At 42.4% G+C, this 18,354-nt stretch overlaps 1 protein-coding gene across 7 annotated transcripts in view; it reads left to right on the top strand.

The window, feature by feature from the left end:
- AMBRA1 (autophagy and beclin 1 regulator 1) overlaps positions 1-18,354 on the top strand; it is a 171,493-nt gene that overhangs the window by 140,434 nt on the left and 12,705 nt on the right. For all 7 annotated transcript variants that reach the window (XM_074272290.1, XM_074272291.1, XM_074272292.1 and 4 more), the window contains one exon: positions 17,121-17,260. In XM_074272290.1, coding sequence (XP_074128391.1) covers positions 17,121-17,260 — 140 coding nt within the window. The remainder of the gene's footprint in view (positions 1-17,120; positions 17,261-18,354) is intronic.

Raw genomic sequence — 18,354 nt, 5'->3', positions numbered from 1 at the left:
TAGCAGAGTAAAGCTAATACAAATCAATTTGAAAAGAAAAAAGAATATTTAAAGGGTTTTTAAAAGGCTTTTTATTACCAACTTTAAGAGATGGCTCTCTGAGAGTGGGTACAGGGAGGCATATAGTAAGAAATAAAGGTGATCTTTTAAAGCACAAGATATCAATATGAACTTATTTTTTAAAAAAATTTACCCATCTTTATTCTCACTTAACAATAGTTCATATTTATAGAAATTCTATGAACATTTAGAGAGTGTTTTCCCCACAATTATTTTGTGAAGTAGAATATGAAGTATTCATATTCCAGATAAGGAAACAGGCTGAAAAGCTAAGTGACCTGCCTGTGGTGACATAGGTAGTAGTCAGTGTTAGGGATGAGACCTCCTCCACCTCTGAATCCTCTGAACCAGGGCTTGTTTGCTTAACTTCAGTATTCTGTCTCTGCCCCTCAGTCTGATTCTCCTCCAGGTCCTTCAGTAAGTTCTCCCCAAGGGGCCCATCCAGTATTGGGGGAGCCTTGCACAAGTTGCCTTCAGGGGCACACAAGCCATTTGCCCACTTATTGGTTGTCTTTGGCCCTCACAGGCCCATCACTTTTGCCATCTGTGCACTTCTCTGAATCCCTGCACCTTCCTGCTCCTTGCTGCCCTGCTCATGCCAACCCAGCACACGCCTCTGTTGCCCCATGCGTGAACCCCGCTTTTACTTCTTTGCCAGCTCTGAGCATCGATATTTGTCTAATATTACTGTCAAGATGGTCCTTTGTGGGGGGTAGAATTCTAGGGTGATTAGGAACACCTTCTTAGTCAGCCCTCTCCCACACTCTCATTGAAATGTAAGCCCATTAGAATGCCATTTTCTTGGGAGAGGGCCTGTCTTTCTTTTTGCTTAGTTGTATTTCTAGGGCTTAGCCCAGTGCCTCAGCAGGTAGGAAATGCTTATTGACTTGTGGCCCGGCACATCTGCACGTGGCCTCTGTCCCAGCTATCGGCATTGATGGAGGAGCTTGATGAATTGCCCATTATCTGAGTAAAATAGTCTGAAAAACAGACTTTCTCCAACCATTGGTTTTTCCTGGGTAGACACTTAGGCCGGACTCTTTCTTCGTGGTTACATCTCTCTCACAGAACTGTGGTGCCAGGGGTCTGACGCAGCTGACATAACGGCATCCGGGAACATGAGCATCTGAGCGGCCCCCCCAGCTGCTGTAGTATGATGCTTGGAACAGAACCTGCCTGCTCTGACATCCAAAAAGGAAAAGCCCAGACTCCTTACCTTTGTCCTCTGACTGTAAGGTCACCTTAGTTCTGTCTGTACCTTTGTCCTCTGATTGCAAGGTCACCTTGGTCCTGTCCATTCCTTTGTCCTCAGACTGCAAGGTCACCTTAGTCCTGTCTGTACCTTTGTCCTCAGATTGCAAAGTCACCTTAGTTCTGTCCGTTCCTTTGACCTCAGACTGCAAGGTCACCTTAGTTCTGTCTGTACCTTTGTCTTCTGACTGCAAGTTCACCTTGGTCCTGTCCATTCCTTTGTCCTCTGACTGCAAGTTCACCTTGGTCCTGTCCATTCCTTTGTCCTCTGACTGCAAGGTCACCTTGGTCCTGTCCATTCCTTTGTCCTCTGACTGCAAGGTCACCTTGGTCATGTCCATTTAGAACAAAGAGAAAAGAGTGAACCAGACAGGGATTCTGCCCTTTGCCACCTGAGCAGGTGCTAGCGAGCCCAGCCTGAGCCTCCTTAAGAACTCTGCTGCTACCGGAGGCTCCTTGATGGGGAGGAATCTGAAGCCGCTCCTGTCACTAAACTTGTCATCTCCACTTTAGAGAAACATCATGTTGGCTTTCATCTGCTAATGCCATTTCACAGCAATCTTCATGTGGCTTTTGATGGCAGAGTATTATTAGAAGTTCATTAGCATTGTGCCTGGAAACCGTGCCTTGTCTTTACTGAGTAGGAAAAAAGGTCAGTAGCTGAAGGAACAAATTGCCTAAGCTCTCTGGGCCTCAGTTTCCCCATTTGTAAAGTGAAGAAGCTGAGCTAGATGACCTCTGAGGAATCTTTTGACTCTGGGATCTGGGATTCTGGGATAACTCGAGTTCTGGGTCTGAATGCATTCCCAGGTAAAGCTATTCTGTCCCACACTTTTGAAACTTCATTTAATTCATTTAATCCAGTGGACTAACTACACTAGCCATATTTTTTCCCATTCTACAGTAACTTCATTCTGTAATATCTAATCTTTCTTAGTATCCTTCAGTAGATGGAACACGTGACATAACAGAATCTTTTGCACTTTGCTAATTTTATTGAGTCTGGAGTTTCAATGCAGGGCCTTAGCAGCCCTGAGTTTCTTAATGCTTCCTTGCTTTGGGGGTTTAGAATACCAAAAGACAAGGAGAAAGATTCTCTGGAAGGGTACTATTTCTACAAGAGAAAACTTGAAGAAAAGACAGACTCCTTTGTTGTCAGAACTGATTAACTCCTTCCTAAGATTTGGTCCTCATTAATTTTCTAAAAGCTGCTTGTCAGTTGATTAAAAGCGGCTTCCTCTGCAATTATCTCATAGTTGACTTCTGAGACGTCAATCCGCAAAAAGCTGCTCACTCTCAGAACTTTATAGGAAAGGAAGAGAGAGGAGGATAAGAAGCAAGAGATGTGGCAGGGGAGAGCCAAGGTTAAAACAGAAAAAAGGAATCACTTGGGTTGAGACCTGTTAAGTCCCAGGAGCCACTTTACCAGTTGTAGACCACGGTGACGCTGGGAGGTTTTGCATTTCTTCAGGGCCCTTTGCAAAACTGTGGTCAGCCTTCACTGGGCAGCTTTGTATGTTTTCAGGCAATTTGTTTCCCTAGTGTTTGTGATGATGGGGAGAAAGATAAGGAGAGAGGGGGGAGGGAAGAGGAGAAGAGAGGACAAAGGAGAAGGAAAGAGAAAAAAAGAGAAGGAGGGAGGGAGAGCTTGAGCACAGAGCAGGAGAGGAGAAAGAGGACGAATCGTGGCTCCTGCCCTGGCAGTCCCCAGCCCTGACCAGAGCACCTCGCACAGTGGGGTTTACACAGGCACAGAGTGTCACCACGTTTTCATGGTGTTTCCTACTCCCAGCTCCTTGCATCCTTACCATATATTGCCCTGGGAAGCTGTGGCAGGAGGGGCCACAATACTGATCTTGGCTTCAGGTCCCACAGCTCACATTTATCTGTTTGACTGTAAAAAAAAAGTCCTTTAGATCCTCGAGCCTTGGTTTCTCCATCTGTAAGAGGTGAGCAAAACCGTTTTTGTACTTATCTCCAGGGCTATGGTGAGGTGCCGAGCACCCAAGCTTCTCTGTCAGTAGGTGGTAGGGGTCATTGTTTGTGCTTCTCATTTGGGAGGAGAAAGCCGGCTCTGAGTATTAGGCAGGTTGAGTGGCTGTTCCAGAGCAGTCCTGGGTCCGCCGCCTCCCTCATACCAGAGGGCCGTGGGGGCCCGACGCACTGTCTGCTTGTGGGGCTCTGCGAGATTTGGGGATGCCGAGCTAACAGGTGGCTCAGTCTCTGTGTCTGGAGACTCGTTGGAGAGCAGAAGGGATGCCTTGTGCGGATGGCCGCCATGCCATCCCCTGCAGCTTCCGTTCTCAGCTTTGAAGGGAAATTGTCCCGGCCGTCTCCTGAGGAATACGACCAGTTAGTTCCTAAACTCTGCCTTGTCCTTCCTCAGTGTCTCTATCCCCACGACCTCCAGGCTAGTGGAGGGTCCCTAACCCTCTCCCAGATGGCCTTGTTTGTGACTGGACCCTGGTCTTTACTAGCAGCCCAAACCCGGAATGCCCTCGTACTTTCTGCCTCTTAGAATCTCTCATTTCCTTCTAGACTTCATTCAGCTAGCACTTTTCCACACAATTTTTCCTTACTATCCTAGCTACTGGTACCTTCTCCCCTCTCCTCCTGCGATTTATTTGTGCATTTTTTAAATTATTTGATGTGTATGCTTTTCAGGTGAGTTCTGTTTCAGTCATGTCTAACTCTTGGTGACCCCGTTTGGGGATTTGTTGGCAAAGGTATTGCAGGGCTTTGCCATCTCCTCTTCCAGCTCATTTGACAGATGAGGAACTGAAGCAAACAGAGTTAAGTGACTGGCCCAGGATCCCACAGCTAGAAAGTGTCTGAGACTAGCTTTGAACTCAGGAAGAGGAGTGTTGCTGACTTCACTGCTCCCCCTTTATCTTTGCATCCCCCAGGATCTTGTACGTTGCCTAGCAATTATCCTCGCTGGGTAAATGCATATTAATTAATTGGTTACTGATTAACAGGAAGGATGCTTTGGTATTTTGGTACCAACATTATTTTATTTAATATGAGTTTTGCAGCCATGTAATATTCATTTTATTTCCATTATTTTGATATTGTTGTTTTGATTCTACTTTGTTCATTCTGCAGCATTTTCTGTGAGTCTTTAAATGGTTCTCTGAATTTTTCATATTTATTATTCTTTACACATCCAGACAACAAGCCATTGCCTTTCTCTGTCACAGTTTACCTGACTATTTCCTAGTCATGAGGCATAGAGAGTGTGTGTGTGTGTGTGTGTGTGTGTGTGGTCACAAATAATGCTGCTCTGAATATTTTTTTAACATTTTGTCTTTTCTGTTATTAAACTCCTTGGTATATAAACCCCATAGTGAGATCTCTGGATTGAAGTGTGAGCAATTTAGTAACTCCTCTTGCATAATTCCAAATTGTTTTCCAGAGTCCTTGGGCCAATTCACAGATTTGCCAGAAATGAATCATATATTGGTTTCCCTAGAGTATTTCTGGCATCATATTTTCTCACCTTTGCTAATTTGATGAGTATGAAATGATTCTTCTGAGTTGTTTTAATTTTCATTTCTCTGGCTATTACTAATTTTGAAAAATTTTGGTAATTTGGAAAAGATTGAAAGTTTGACATGTAAATATATATATCTCTCCTTTGACTACTCATCATTGGGTAATGGCCATTTACTTCTGGAATTTGTTTCAATTCTATATACATTTTGCATGTTAGTCTATTATCAAAAATGTCTGATGTACAAATTAAAAAAAACAACAACACATTTCTTCTAGTTGACTGCATTGGTTTAGTCTGTGTAAAATCTTTATCATTTTAGAGAATAAAAATTGTTTATTTTGTGATCTTTTTTTAAAGTAAGTTTTTGTTGATATTTGCAGTTCTTTATATTAGTAGTTATCCCATATATCTCATGCCTTCCTCCTCCCATAGAGCTATCCAGTGATGAATATATTGAAAAAGTGTATGGCATGTAGCACCTTTGGACTTCCATGAAAGGGTAATGGTGAGGGCCTCCTATCTCTTCATTCAACTTCTGTTTGATCTTTATAATTTTCTTACATTTACTTTTGATTTTTGTGTGTGTTATTTTTCTTTCCACTTGCTGTAGTTACTGTATATTTTATTTTCTTGGCCCTGTTTACATTACTCTACATCACTTTATATAGATCTTTCCATGCTTCTTTGTATTCATCATACACATCATTTCTTTATGGTAAAGTAATATTCCTTTGCTTTCATGTACCACAATTTGTTTAGCCATTTTCCCAACTGATGGGCGTCATTATTAACAATCACAAAAGATCCTTAAATATATTGGTGCATATGAGGACTTTATTCTCATTGATAGCTTCCTTGGGGAATAAATCCAGTAATGGAATCTCTAATTGAAAGGTTATGGACATTTTAGACACTTTATTTGCATAATTCCAAATTGTACCATTTCAGCAGTTCTACCAATGATGTATTAGTGAATCTATCATTCTACAACCCCACCAACATTAACTCTTGCCAAAATTTTTGTTAATTTTTGCTAATTTTCAGGGTATAAGATGAAATCTCAGGATTATTTTGATTTGCATTTCTCTTATTAATAGTGATTTGGAGTATTCTCTCATTTTGGGGAACACTTTACAATTCTTTTCAGAATTATTTATTATATCTTTGGATTACTTCTGTTGGAAAATGGCTGCTGGTCTTTTATATAAATATAGCATATGTATATGCATATACACGTGTGTGTGTGTGTTTGTGTATTAATAGCTATTATATCTTAGATATCAAACTCTCTAAACATGATTAAAAAGTTATTGGGTTTTTCTGCATTCACTTATTTCCCTTCTTATTATAGATGTATTAATGTTGTCATTGTAGAAGGGTTTCAGTTTCAAGAAATCAGTTTTCTATTTTTTCTTGTAATTTCCTCTCTCTCTGGTTGGTTAAGAATAAGTCTTCTAACCTGTGGCTGTGAGAGATAGATACATGATCATTAATATTACAACTATACATCCACTTAGAATGCATTATATAGTGTGTGGTAAGATGTAGATCAAAGCTTAATTACTACCAGACTATTTTCCAGTTTTTCCAGTTTTTTTTTTTTTTAAAGCAATAAGAAAAAAGAAAAATAGAAAAGGGAAACAAAACAAAAGAATATTGTCATGTATCCAGCAGAACATCAGGGAGGATTCAAAATATGTAACAACAAATTGCCAGTTCAAGAAACTTTATATATATATTAGTAGAAGTAGTTTTTGATCAAATAGGAATTTTTCCCCTAGATGATTCATGTTTTTCACTTTATCAAACACTGGGTTATTGAGTCCTGTTGTTGCTGATTCTCCCTTATCTAGTCTGTTCCGCTGAGCTATTTTTTTAAACTAGTCTTCTTTTTAATAGCTTTATTTAATTTTTTATTTTTTCAAATAGCATGTAAAAATAATTTTTAACTTTTGTCTTTTTCTTCTCCTCCCTGAGATGACAAACAATTAGATATAGATTAAACACGTACAGTCATAAAACATATCCATCTGGACCAGGTGGCAGAAAAAAACAACATAGAATCCCCTCCTAAAAGAGAAAGCAACAAACATAAAGATAATTTGTTTTTTAAGTATGCTTCGATCTGCATTCAGACTCCATCTGTTCTTTCTCTGGAGGTGAATATTTTCAATGGAAGTCCATTGGAATTGTCTTAATTCCCTGGATTGTTGAGTATAGCCAAGTCATTCACATTATATAATATTGTTGTTAGTATGTACAATGTTCTCTTGGTTTTTCTCACTTCATTCTAAATCAGTTTTTGTAAGTCTTTTCAGGTTTTTCTAACACCATTCTGCTCAACATTTCTTATAGCACAATAGTATTCTATCCCATTTCTTGTTCAGCTATTCCCCAGTTGGTGGCCATCCCTCCAGTTTCCAATTCCAACTACAGAGCGAGTTGCTGTAAATATTTTTGTGCATATAGATCCTTTTCCTTTTTCTTTGATCTCTTTGGGATTCAAATCTAATAATGACATTCCTGGATCAAAGGATATGAAGTTTTATATGCCTTTGGGCACAGTTCCAGATCCAATGGTGGATTAATTCACAACTCCACCAACAATGCATTAGTGTCCCAATTTTTCCATATCCCCACCAACATTTGTCATTTTCCTTTTCTGTGCCAATCTGCTAGGTACTGGGTAAGTTATTTTAATTTGCATTTCACTAATCAACAATTATTGAGTCTCTTTTTTCATATGACTATAGATAAGTTTGAGTTCTTTTTCCAAACTGCCTGTTCATATCCTTTGTCCATTTATCAATTGAGTTATTCATATTCTTAAAATTTTGACTCACTATCTCTATGTATTTGAGAAATGAGGACTGTATCAGAGACTTTCTGCTTTCCTTTTTACCTTGATTGCATTGATTTTATTTGTGCAAAACTTTTAATATAATCTCATGGAAATTGCTCATTTTACATTCCATATTGCTCTGTATACTTTATTTGGTCATAAATTCTTTCTTTCTTCATCCGTAGATCTGACAGGTAAAATATTCCATACTTTCTTAATATGCTTATGGTATCATTCTTTACATCCAAATCATGTACCCATTTTGACTTTTAAATAGAATTTCTCTTTTTATCTCTTGCTGTTGGACTTTGTCAATAAATAAAAATATTTATATGGTTTTATTACGCATTTTGTAACTTTGCTAAAATTGTTTCAAGTAGTTCTTTTAGTTGATTCTCTAGCATTCCCTGAATATGCATACATACCATCATATCCTCTAATACAGAGAGTGATGATTTTGTTTACTTGTTGCTTATTCTAATTCCTTTGATTTCTTTTTCTTCCCTTACTGCTGTAGCTTGCGTACAGTGTAGAATAATAAGTGTTGATAATGGACATCCCAGTTTACTTCAGTCTTTTTGGGAAGATTTCTAGCTTATCTATATTATAGATAATGATGGCTTAAAATAAACGTTACTTATTATTTTAAAGATAACTCCATTTATTTCTGTGCTTTCTAGTGTTTTCATAAAAATCAACTTTATATTTTTGTCAAAGGCTTTTTCTGAATCCATTGATTATATAATTCTTGTTGGTTTTGTTTTTTATAGTCAGTTATGCTGATATTATATGCTGATATGCTGATATATTTTTCTAATATTAAGTCAGTTCTATATTCCTGTCGTGAATTCCTCCTGAACATAATATTTGATATTTGTGATATTTTGCTATAATCCCCTTGGTAGTATTTTATTTAAAATTTTTGCATCCGTATTCATTAGGGAAATTATTCCATAACTTTCTTTCTCTGTTTTTGCTTTTCCTGGTTTTTAGATTTCAACACCATATTTATGTAGTAAAAGGAATTTGGTAGGGTTCTTTCTTTGCCTGTTTTTCCAAATAGTTTGTCGTATTGGAATTAATTATTCTTTAAATGTTTGGCAGAATTCGTTTGTGAATCCTTTTGGAGATTTTTTTTTTTTTTTTAAAGTAGCTATTAATGGCTTATTCGTTTTTTGTTGTTGTTTAGGGGTTTTTTTGTTTTGTTTTTGTGAAAAAAAGAAAGAATTATTTAAATTTCCTCTTCTGTTGATCTGAGCATTTTACATTTTTGTAAATATCCATCCATCTCATTTAGATTGTTGCAATTATGAACATATAATTGGACAAAATAGCTCCTAATAAATGTTTTAATTTCATCTTCTTTGATGTGAATTCATCCTTTTCATTTTTGATAGTGGTGATTTGGTTTTCTTCTTCCTTTTTAAAAATAAAATTAACCAGTGGTTCATCTGGATTTTTTTGGTTTGTTTTTATTTTTGTAAAAAAAACATAGCTTCTAGTTTTATTCACTTGTTTCTATGGTTTTCTTATTTTCAGTTTTACTAATCTCACTTGATTTTCAGCATTTCCAGTTTGGTATCTATTTGAGAACTTTTCATTTGTTTTTCTAGTTTTTAGTTGCATGCCAGATTTATCGATCTCTTCTTTCTCCATTTTATTGATGTAAGAATTTATCCCCTAAGTACTACTTTGACTGCATCCCATAAATTTCGGTAGGTTATCATTCTCTTTAATGAAATTATTGTTTCTGCAATTTGTTCTTTTCTCCATTCATTCTTTAGGATTAGATTATTTAGTTTTCAAGTAATTTTTTAATCCACATTTCTAAGCTCCTTTATTAAATGTAATTTTATTGCTTCATGGTCTGAAAAGAGTTCATTTTAATATTTCTTTTTTTCTCCATTTGGTTTTGAGATTTTTATGACCCAACAATGGTCAGTTTTTGTGAATGTGCCATGTGCATCTGGGAAAAAGGTATATTCTTTTCTTTTACCATTCAGTTTTCTCTAGTTCTAGCATATCTAACTTCTGTTCATCTTCTTAACTTTTCTTATTTTTTTTTTATTTATGTAGTTTTGAGAAGGAAAAAGGGGAGGTGTAGTTTTACTATTTCCTCCTGTAAGTTTTAAGAATTTGGATGTTATAACATAACAAATATAGGAATATGTTTAAAAGGACTGCACATGTTTAACCTGTATCAGATTTCTTGCTTTCTTGGGGAAGGGACAGATAAGGGAGAAAGGGAGAAAAATTTGGAGCACAAAGTCTTGCAAAAATTAATATTGAAAACTATCTTTTGATATATTGGGAAAAACAAAATATTATTGAGGGGGGAAAAAAAGAATTTGGATGCACATATGTTTGATGTTGATATTACTTCATTGTCTGTGGTCCCTTTTAGCAAAATATCGTTTCCCTACTTATTTAATTAGTTCTGTTTGATTACCCCTGCTTCTTTTTTTTTTTTTTTACATCAACTAAAGCATAATGGATTCCACTCCCGCCTCTTAACCTTTACTCTGTTTCATGTATATTTCTTGTAAGCAGATAATATCATATTCTAGTTTTTAATCCACCCTGTTATCCGTTTCATTTTATGAGTTATGATGGCTTTGTATTTCCCTTCATCCTATTTTCCCTCCTATTTATGCTTCTGTGTCTTTCCACCCTGTCCTTCTGCAAGTGTTTTTGCTTCTGTCAGCTGCCTCCCTCAGTCTGCCCTGCCTTTTATCAATTCTCCCCTTTTGTTATCTCTCTGACCTCCTACTTCTCTGAAGAGCAGGATAGATTTGTGTACTGGACTGAGTGCGTGTTATTCCCTCCATGAGAGTAAGGTTCAAACATCAAATCATCACTTCCTTATCCCATTTTGCCTTCCAGTATAAAAATTCTTCCTTTCATGCTTTTTTTTTTTTTTTTTTTTTTAATGAGAGTTAATTTACCCCATTCTGCCGGTCTCTTCCCCCTTCTCCCAGTGCATCCTTTCTTACCCCTTAATTTTATTTTTTGTAATCATCTCATTATAGTCAATTCACACCCATGCCCTCTGTCTATGTATATGCCTTCTAACTGCCCTAATAGCAATAAAGTTCTTAGGGATTACGGATGTCATCTTCTCATGTAGGAATGTAAACGGTCCCTTTCCTCTTTGGCTTTTAGTGCTTCTTTTCAATCTTGTATTTGAAAGCCAGACCTTCTGTTCAGCTTTGACTTTTTCATCAGGAATGCTTGAAAGTCGTCCTCTTTTTTCAAAAACTGTCCATTTTTTTTCTCCTAAAGAATTTTACTGAGTTTTGCTGAATACATAATTCTTGGTTGTAATTTTAGCTCCTTTGCCCTCTGAAATATCATATTCAAAGTCTTTAATGTAGAAGCTGCTAAACCGTCTGTAGCTCCATGATATTTGAATTTGAATTGTTTCTTTCTGATTGGTTGTAATATTTTCTCCTTGATCTGGGAACTCTGGAATTTGGACACATTTCTGGAGTTTTCATTTTAAGGTTTTTTTTTTTTTTTTTTTTTTTTTTCAGGAGGTTATCGGTTTATGTTTTATCCTTTGCTTCTAGGATAATTTATCTGATAATTTCCTGAAAATGATGCTCAAGTTCCTCTTTTGATCATGGTTTTTTTAGGTAGTCCAATAATTCTTAAATTATCTCTTCTCCATCTATTTTCCAGATCAGTTGTTTTACCAATGAGGTATTTCATGTTTTCTTCCATTTTTTTTTTCTCATTATATTGAATTTTTTTTAATTGTTTCTTGATGTCTCATGGATTGGGTTCCACTTGCCCAATTCTGATTTTTAAGTGATTTTTTTCTCTGTTTTCCCTTTGATCAATTCTATTTTTAAATTCTTCTTTTCAGGACATTTTTATGCCTCTTTTACCAAGCTGTTGACTCTTCTTCATTTTCTTGCATCACTCTCTTTTCCCAATTTTCTTCTCGCTTTCTTATTTTGATTTTTTTTTTAATTGTGAGCTCTTAGGGGGCAGCTAGGGGGTGCAGTGGATAGAGCACCAGCCCTGAATTCAGGAGGACCCGAGTTCAAATGTGATCTCAGACACTTAACACTTCCTAGCTGTGTGACCCTGGGCGAGTCACTTAACCCCAGCCTCAGGGGGAAAAAAAAAATTGTGAGCTCTTCCAGGAATTATTGGGGCCTATGATCAATTCATATTTTTCTTTGAAGTTTTGTATAAAGTTGCTTTGTGTGTGTGAGGTGCCGTAGTAAGCCCCAGAATATAAAACACAAGCAAAAAGTAAGATAGTTTCTGTCCTCAAGGAACTTAGATTTTAATAAAGAAAATAACATCAATGGGAGTTGAAAAGGGAGAGACGTGGGTAGAGGAGGTGGGGAGATGGTAAAGATGAATCAGCAGTGCAGTCTAGAAAGAATGAAGATATATGACTGACCTGGGCCCTTCTGGGAGGAAGCGGCCAATAGGAGAGGGAAACCTCAGGAAGAGAGGATACTTCCAGTGTGAGAAGTACTCCAGGGGTGGAGGGCCAAACTGCTTTCTACGTTCCTAGTCATCCCGGTGAAGGATTATTTAAGGAAGACGCAAAGGTTCTAAACTTCAGCTAAGCATAAAAGGAGAGAATTCTGAAAGACAGAAGTGAGTGCGTGTAAGAATGCAGGAGGCAGCTGCCTGGTTGGTCACTAAAGCCTAGTTGTTTTATTCTATCCACTTCGCCAAGACAGCTGATCTTGTAGAGTGCTTTGAGATCTAGGACAGAAGACTTGACTCTTTTTTTTTTTTCAAGGAGACAAATTGTAAAGTCTGTCCCTCAGCTAATCCATGTACTGGGTTCCAAATCAATTAGAGCCTTGGGAAAGCTGAAGGGAGATAAGAATGGAAGATGTGTAGATACAGACCTAAGACTGTGATCAGTTCTCCTGAGATCTCTTGAAACAATAGATGAGAGCCATCAATCTGTGGGTCTGAACAAATCAAAGAAGAGGCGTTGAGAATTACTTTAACTGGGCAGCATCTCGGCATTGGCAGGGGAAGTTGCAGGAAGGCCGAATATGTGCCTGGATCTCTCTCCTAGGGGCTCTAGTTGGGGCGGCGGGATTGAAGCACAGAGCATTCTGAAAGACGGGAAGTTTAGGCAGGTAACTCTGGATGCTTGTTGAACATGTACCGCTTCAACCCAACGGGCAGGGCCCGTTGGCATCTTGCAGGTTGTTCGCTCCTGGGTACGCAATATATCAAGAAAAGAACCTGGTATCATTAAAAGAACTCGGTGATTTTCAAAGGACCAGTTCTCTCCTAAGGATTAGAAAATCAATAACGACTCAGGAATCTGAGCGAGTCAGCAACTAGAAGTTACGGGAACGCCTCTAAACAAGAACAAGAACTCCACAGAAGATCAGGAACCATGAGCTTCAGACAGGGTACAAGCCGGGAATCCTTACCAAATAAACCTGCCAGAGACAAGCCCAGTTTCATCCCCGGTGCCCCGAACATACCCCATGCTCGTTCCCTGCCCCAGAACTCTGACTGCTCCGACATTGAACCAAAATGGGAGCCGAACGTGGGGCAGCAGAGAGAGGGAAGAGATCGACCCTGTAAAGTCGGGGGCTTCCTCCTGTCAGCAGAAGTATGTTCTCTCCCATCTTTGGGCTGCGCGCATCCTCCTCTCTGTGACAAGAGAGGCAGCCATCCGTTTCAGATGGAAAGGTCGGCTGTCTCTTAGCATCCAGCCCTCCTTGATTAGTTTTTTTCCTCCCCTCTCGGCGCATCCTCTCCCTGTACAAATGATGGAGTTCCTTTGAAGTTCATCAGTTCTCATGACTCACTGGTGTCCAGAAAGCATTCCCTGTTCCATGCTGTCCCTCTCTTTGTGGCATTTCCAGCTTTGGATTATGGGAGTATCCTTCTTCTTAGGACCACAAAACGGTTCTAGTTGCTAATTTACGTGGGAGAGTTGAGTCCGCTGCTTTTTTGCCATTTGCCCTCACCAAGGGATCCAGCCTTACAGATGAAAGATTGTGTAACAATCTCCTTTCCCCTGAGCTTCTTTGAGGGGCACAGTTGCCTCTTGGGCTAAGTCAGGGTAATGGCCTGAGATCCATCGGCCTGCTACACGAAAGAAAGCATCTTGTTTGAGGGTAGCAGCCCTTTTTTTTTTTTCTATTGCATTTTAAAAGGAAGGAAAGGAAGGTCTCCCACTGCGCCGCACTGGCTGACTGTCGCTCTTATCCATCTTTGAAAAAGAAACAGGGCTCCTGGAGCTTTGATCTGGGAAATGTTTTCTTTTGTATCCTCGTAGCTCTTGGTTAGAGTTGGGAGACAGGGTTGGGGCTGGGAACCATAAGGACGGGAGTTTGCCTTGCATCCCAGAGACAAAGAGCTCGTCGTCTTCTCTCCTGCACCTTGACAGCTGTAGATAATTTGTTGGCATGCCCAACACTGCCCTGACTCTAGAACAGGAAGGAAAAAGAACCCATCCTTCCTGTGTATTGATCTCTAATTTCCCTCCATAGATGTTAGACCCCCAAATGAGAATGATTTGCATTATGAGCTTTTGATGCATGCTGGGAGTTTGAGTTCGGCAAAGCCATAATGTTCTAGACTTTGCTCAGTCGGTTGGTCATCCATATCTAGTCCCATAAAAGATTTTTAACCTTGATCATGTGATATAATGCCACCGAGAAGGAGTTGAAATACTGTTCTCTGGGTGGAATCCACAACGTTTCTGAAAAGAGGTGTAGGGGGTGCTTAGGGGTGCAGGACATCGCCCATCCCATCAAGGAGTGGACGAATTGGTTGGTTGCACTAAACTTTTCCCCCTTCTCTTTTAATCTTTGTTACAAGGGATGACTCAGTGGAGGAAAGACTCAGAAATGAGTAGAAGTGAACTGGTTTTTATACACAAAAGAGAGGGAGAGAGACCACTATTGTCACACCCAGTTTAGATAGAGACACTCCATTTGCAGCCGTGGTTGTAATGTGCTGATCAGTTGAGCTGTACGTGGGCTGCTCTCATTAAAATGGTCATTTCTACCAGCGCCTCTGCTTTCTCTGGGTTAATATGACCATGCTCCCTGGCTGTTAGGGAAGGTCGAAGATTACCCATCAGCTCCCCAGTCTTAGGCTTTGGCCTGGGCCAGTGGAAGGTTGGTGTTTCTTGGCCAAACTCATGGATTTGGGAAGGCTGAGGCTTCAGGAATTTTTTTGTCTAGTTATTAAACTGGGGGGATAAGTTGGCTTTGAAGAGTCCCCTGACCTCCACATGCACAGGAAAGCGAGCATATTAAAACAGCGATGGGGAGAAGAAGGCAGTGAAAGTGGTTGCTGGGGAGCTTAAAAACAAAAAAAAAAAAAACAAAAAAAAACCCTAAACAGAATAGCCTCATCTTTCTTGGGTTGGTTTCAGTACCTTTTTTTCTGAGGACACAATTGGCTAAAAGAGCTATTTCTAAATAAATGGACATGAATAAATGGTATGTGCTGACCCTTGCCCCGATCTCCCCCTGCCTGCCTCTGCAGGAGAGCCTGATAAAGGCATGGACCCTTATCAGAGAAGACTCCCTGAGGCAGCTGATCTCCACAAGCATTTCCTGGATTTCTGCCACAAAACAGGATTTCGCTTAATCCCCGAACTCTGGAGGTGATGGGCATATTGCTGCTGTTTCAGGACTGCTTTCAGAAGGGGAACAAATCAATGCCTCCATTTGTTCCCCGGTGGCCAGGGAAGCTGGGAAATCAGGTGCCGTGAGGTCCCGGGGTCCCCACCGCTAATTACTTGTTTCCAGCCTCTCCGTGGCCTCCTTTGCTAGGAGGTGGGCTGCTTTCGGCATCAGCCATATTGTTCCCTGGGGGACTTTGTTCCCAAAGCAAGGTCTCTTAGCCAGAAGCAGAGAGATGATGTTTGCTTATTAATCTTTATGTAGTAACAGACGATAAAGAGACAGTTTCAGGTCCTGAGCTTTGCCTTCTCTGGCACAAAGTCCCGGGGAAGGAAGTTTGCCTTTTCTTTCTGTGGGTTTACAGGAAGCCCATCACTTGCCCACTTGCTCCAAGAGGTGCTCTCTTCAGTTGGGTGGTTTGTCTATAAGGTAATAGCCCTGCTTCCTTCCTAGTTCCTGGGATCATTCAGTTGGAAGGTAGTAAGTGCTTGGGTGCCAGGTCCTAGCTAAAATCCCAGAAGTCTGAAACAGCCTTAAGGAGCTTCTTCTCTGCCCGAGGGGGCCACACGGACCTGGGGAAAGATGCCCGGAGCAGACGGAGTATGAGGGGCCAGCAAGTGAGCACATATGGCTTCTTGGGGCACGTCGCAGGGTTCTGGAAGAGTCAGGAGAGCCTTTCCGGAGGTGAGGGGAGGAGGGAGCCATGATGCAGAGGTCAGAGGTCAGGCTGCCCCAGGAAAGAGCATCCCTCCGCCTGAGGCTCCTTCATCTCCTGGTGCTCTCAGTGACTTGGCCCCCGGGATCCCCAGATCCTCTAACTCTGGCCTCGTAACTCTTAGATTGAACAGCAGTTGTTGCCACAGCTTGACCGTACCTAGTGAATCCCACTCCCAGAACACTCTGGGGCAGCTGGGTGATGTTACCCCTGTTTTACAGATGACAAAGCTTGGGGCCAGCTGGTAACAGCTCAGCATAAAACTCGGGTTTTCCCACTCTTCTCCGTGCTCTTTCCCCTCGGCTTTGCTCCTTGTTTCCAACACCTCCACCGCCCTTTCGGAAGACGCTCCGGGGCTCCAGCCTGACCGGGCAGGCCGAGCTGTGTGCTAAGTTTTAGATAGATCTGAAGTGCCCAGAGCAGAAGAATGTTAGCTCGGGGGCAGACAGTTCATGCAAAGGAGAATGTCTTAATCCCAAGGAAAACTGTCTGTTCCGTGGGGATTTATATAAGCTGGAGCTACATCTTCTACACGTGTGAGAGATTCCCCCTGCCCCTCTCCCCACATCTGACTGTACCTTTTAGGTCTCGTTAACAATAGCAATTTTAACATTGCTTTTAATTAGGTGAATTAAGAATGTTCTCTGGTGTGATCACCCCCTCCCGCCCCCCTATCCTCTCCCCATTGCTGTGAGAGTACTGCGGTCTCCATGGTAACTGGGACTACCAGCCCAGATTGGAGCCCGCTGGTTGGCCAAGTCAGAGGGAGCTCCGTCTGTGGCAGCCGCGTGCCCCGAGTCCTGGATGACCCTTCCAGAGCATTGGTTGCTGGGCTGTTTGGGGAGGGCAAAGGTCACGACTAGTAAAAGCAGATGAAGAAGTCTGGACCAGGCCGAGCGGGCGTCCTTGGGGCTGCCTCCCTGGGCCCCCTCCCCCCCGCTGCAGACGAGACCGCTGTGCCCCCGCCATCGGGCATGGAGCGAGGGGCACGTTCTCGTACCGATGGAAGTCAGGAAGGCTCCTGGTGGCGAGCGTTTGTTGTACTCTACACTTGGCTGATCTTGGTAATGAGTTGTTTTTCCCCTCCTTGTTCTTCTCCCTCTTTTTCTCCCCTAGAGAGTTTTCAACGTTCTTTACCCCATGCCGGCCGACCAGCGGAGACACGTCAGCATCAACTCTGCCCGCTGGCTGCCCGAGCCGGGGCTGGGCCTGGCTTACGGCACCAACAAAGGAGACCTGGTGATCTGCCGACCAGAGTGAGTGCGGGAGCCTGGGGCGGCGGGGGGGCGGGGGAGGGCGCGAGGAGGGCGCCAGCCCTGGGCCAGGATTTTGTCCTTGCAAGTTGAAGGTAGGCTGTGTCCCTGAGGGTCACCTGGGCTCTCCGGAGCCGGCGTCCCGCCACTCCACCCTGCTGTCCCAGGCTGCCCCGGCCCCTTTTACAGGTGAGGAAACTTGTGTCTTACAGAAAACTGAGGCTCAGAGAGATTGAGTGATTTGCCCAGGATCAAACAGCTAGTAAGTGTTGGAGCCAGAATCAGCCCCAGCTCCCTGAGGCCCCACGGCCCGCGCTGCTCTTGTCCTCCTGAGCCGACAGCAGTGTCCGGGGGTTGGGTTTGGGGGCCTCTCCGTCCCTAGCGACCACAAATGTGCCCCGACTCCTCTTAGCGACGCTCCCCCTCTCTCTGACTTCAGCAGCCGCCTTAGGTGACCGTCAGGGCCTTCGCTGTGACCTCGAGCCACACTGGCCGCTCCGGCCTGCCCCCGGGCCTGGTTTTCCTTCTGCCTTAAGGCTGCGGTTCGTTGGCACCAAGGCAGAGAGAAAAACGCCACCGGAAGCCCCGTCCACTGTTATCGCGGGGAGAGAGCGGCCCTCCCGAACCCCGGTTACCCCTTCGCTCCTCCCCGTTGCCTAGGTTTCTCATAGGAGACAGTGGTCAGGACCCCCCTCAGAGTTAGCCCAGCCTCAGTCAGATTCACCTGAGAGAGCCAGTAAGGGAGCCAGCCGCTGGGAAGACGCACCGGCCCTCACCCGGCCTCTGCCGCTTCTGTTGCCAACCCATCCTGACGCCCTCTTCCCCCAGATTCAGTTGCAGCGTAGAAAGGGGGCGCGGACCACCCCCACCTCCCACCCTTCCCGGCGCAGCGGTGGGCCGGCAGGCAGGCAGGTGGGCTGGGCAGGGCCCTGCGTGCGGGATGGACCAGTGACCGCGTTCTTTCTGTCCCGATTCTGGGCGTTCTGGACAGAAGACCTTTTAGCTGAGGGAGGCCAGCAGGAGGGAGGAGAGGGAGCCCCGGGCTCCCCGGTGGTCCTTGTGGAAGCTCTGACTCCCCCTCTGGCCGTGGCTCCCGA

This window comes from Sminthopsis crassicaudata, chromosome 6 (assembly GCF_048593235.1).
Source record: "Sminthopsis crassicaudata isolate SCR6 chromosome 6, ASM4859323v1, whole genome shotgun sequence".
NCBI lineage: Eukaryota > Metazoa > Chordata > Mammalia > Dasyuromorphia > Dasyuridae > Sminthopsis > Sminthopsis crassicaudata.
Note: the sequence above shows the minus strand (reverse complement) of the source record. Positions and strands in the feature narration are given on the sequence as shown.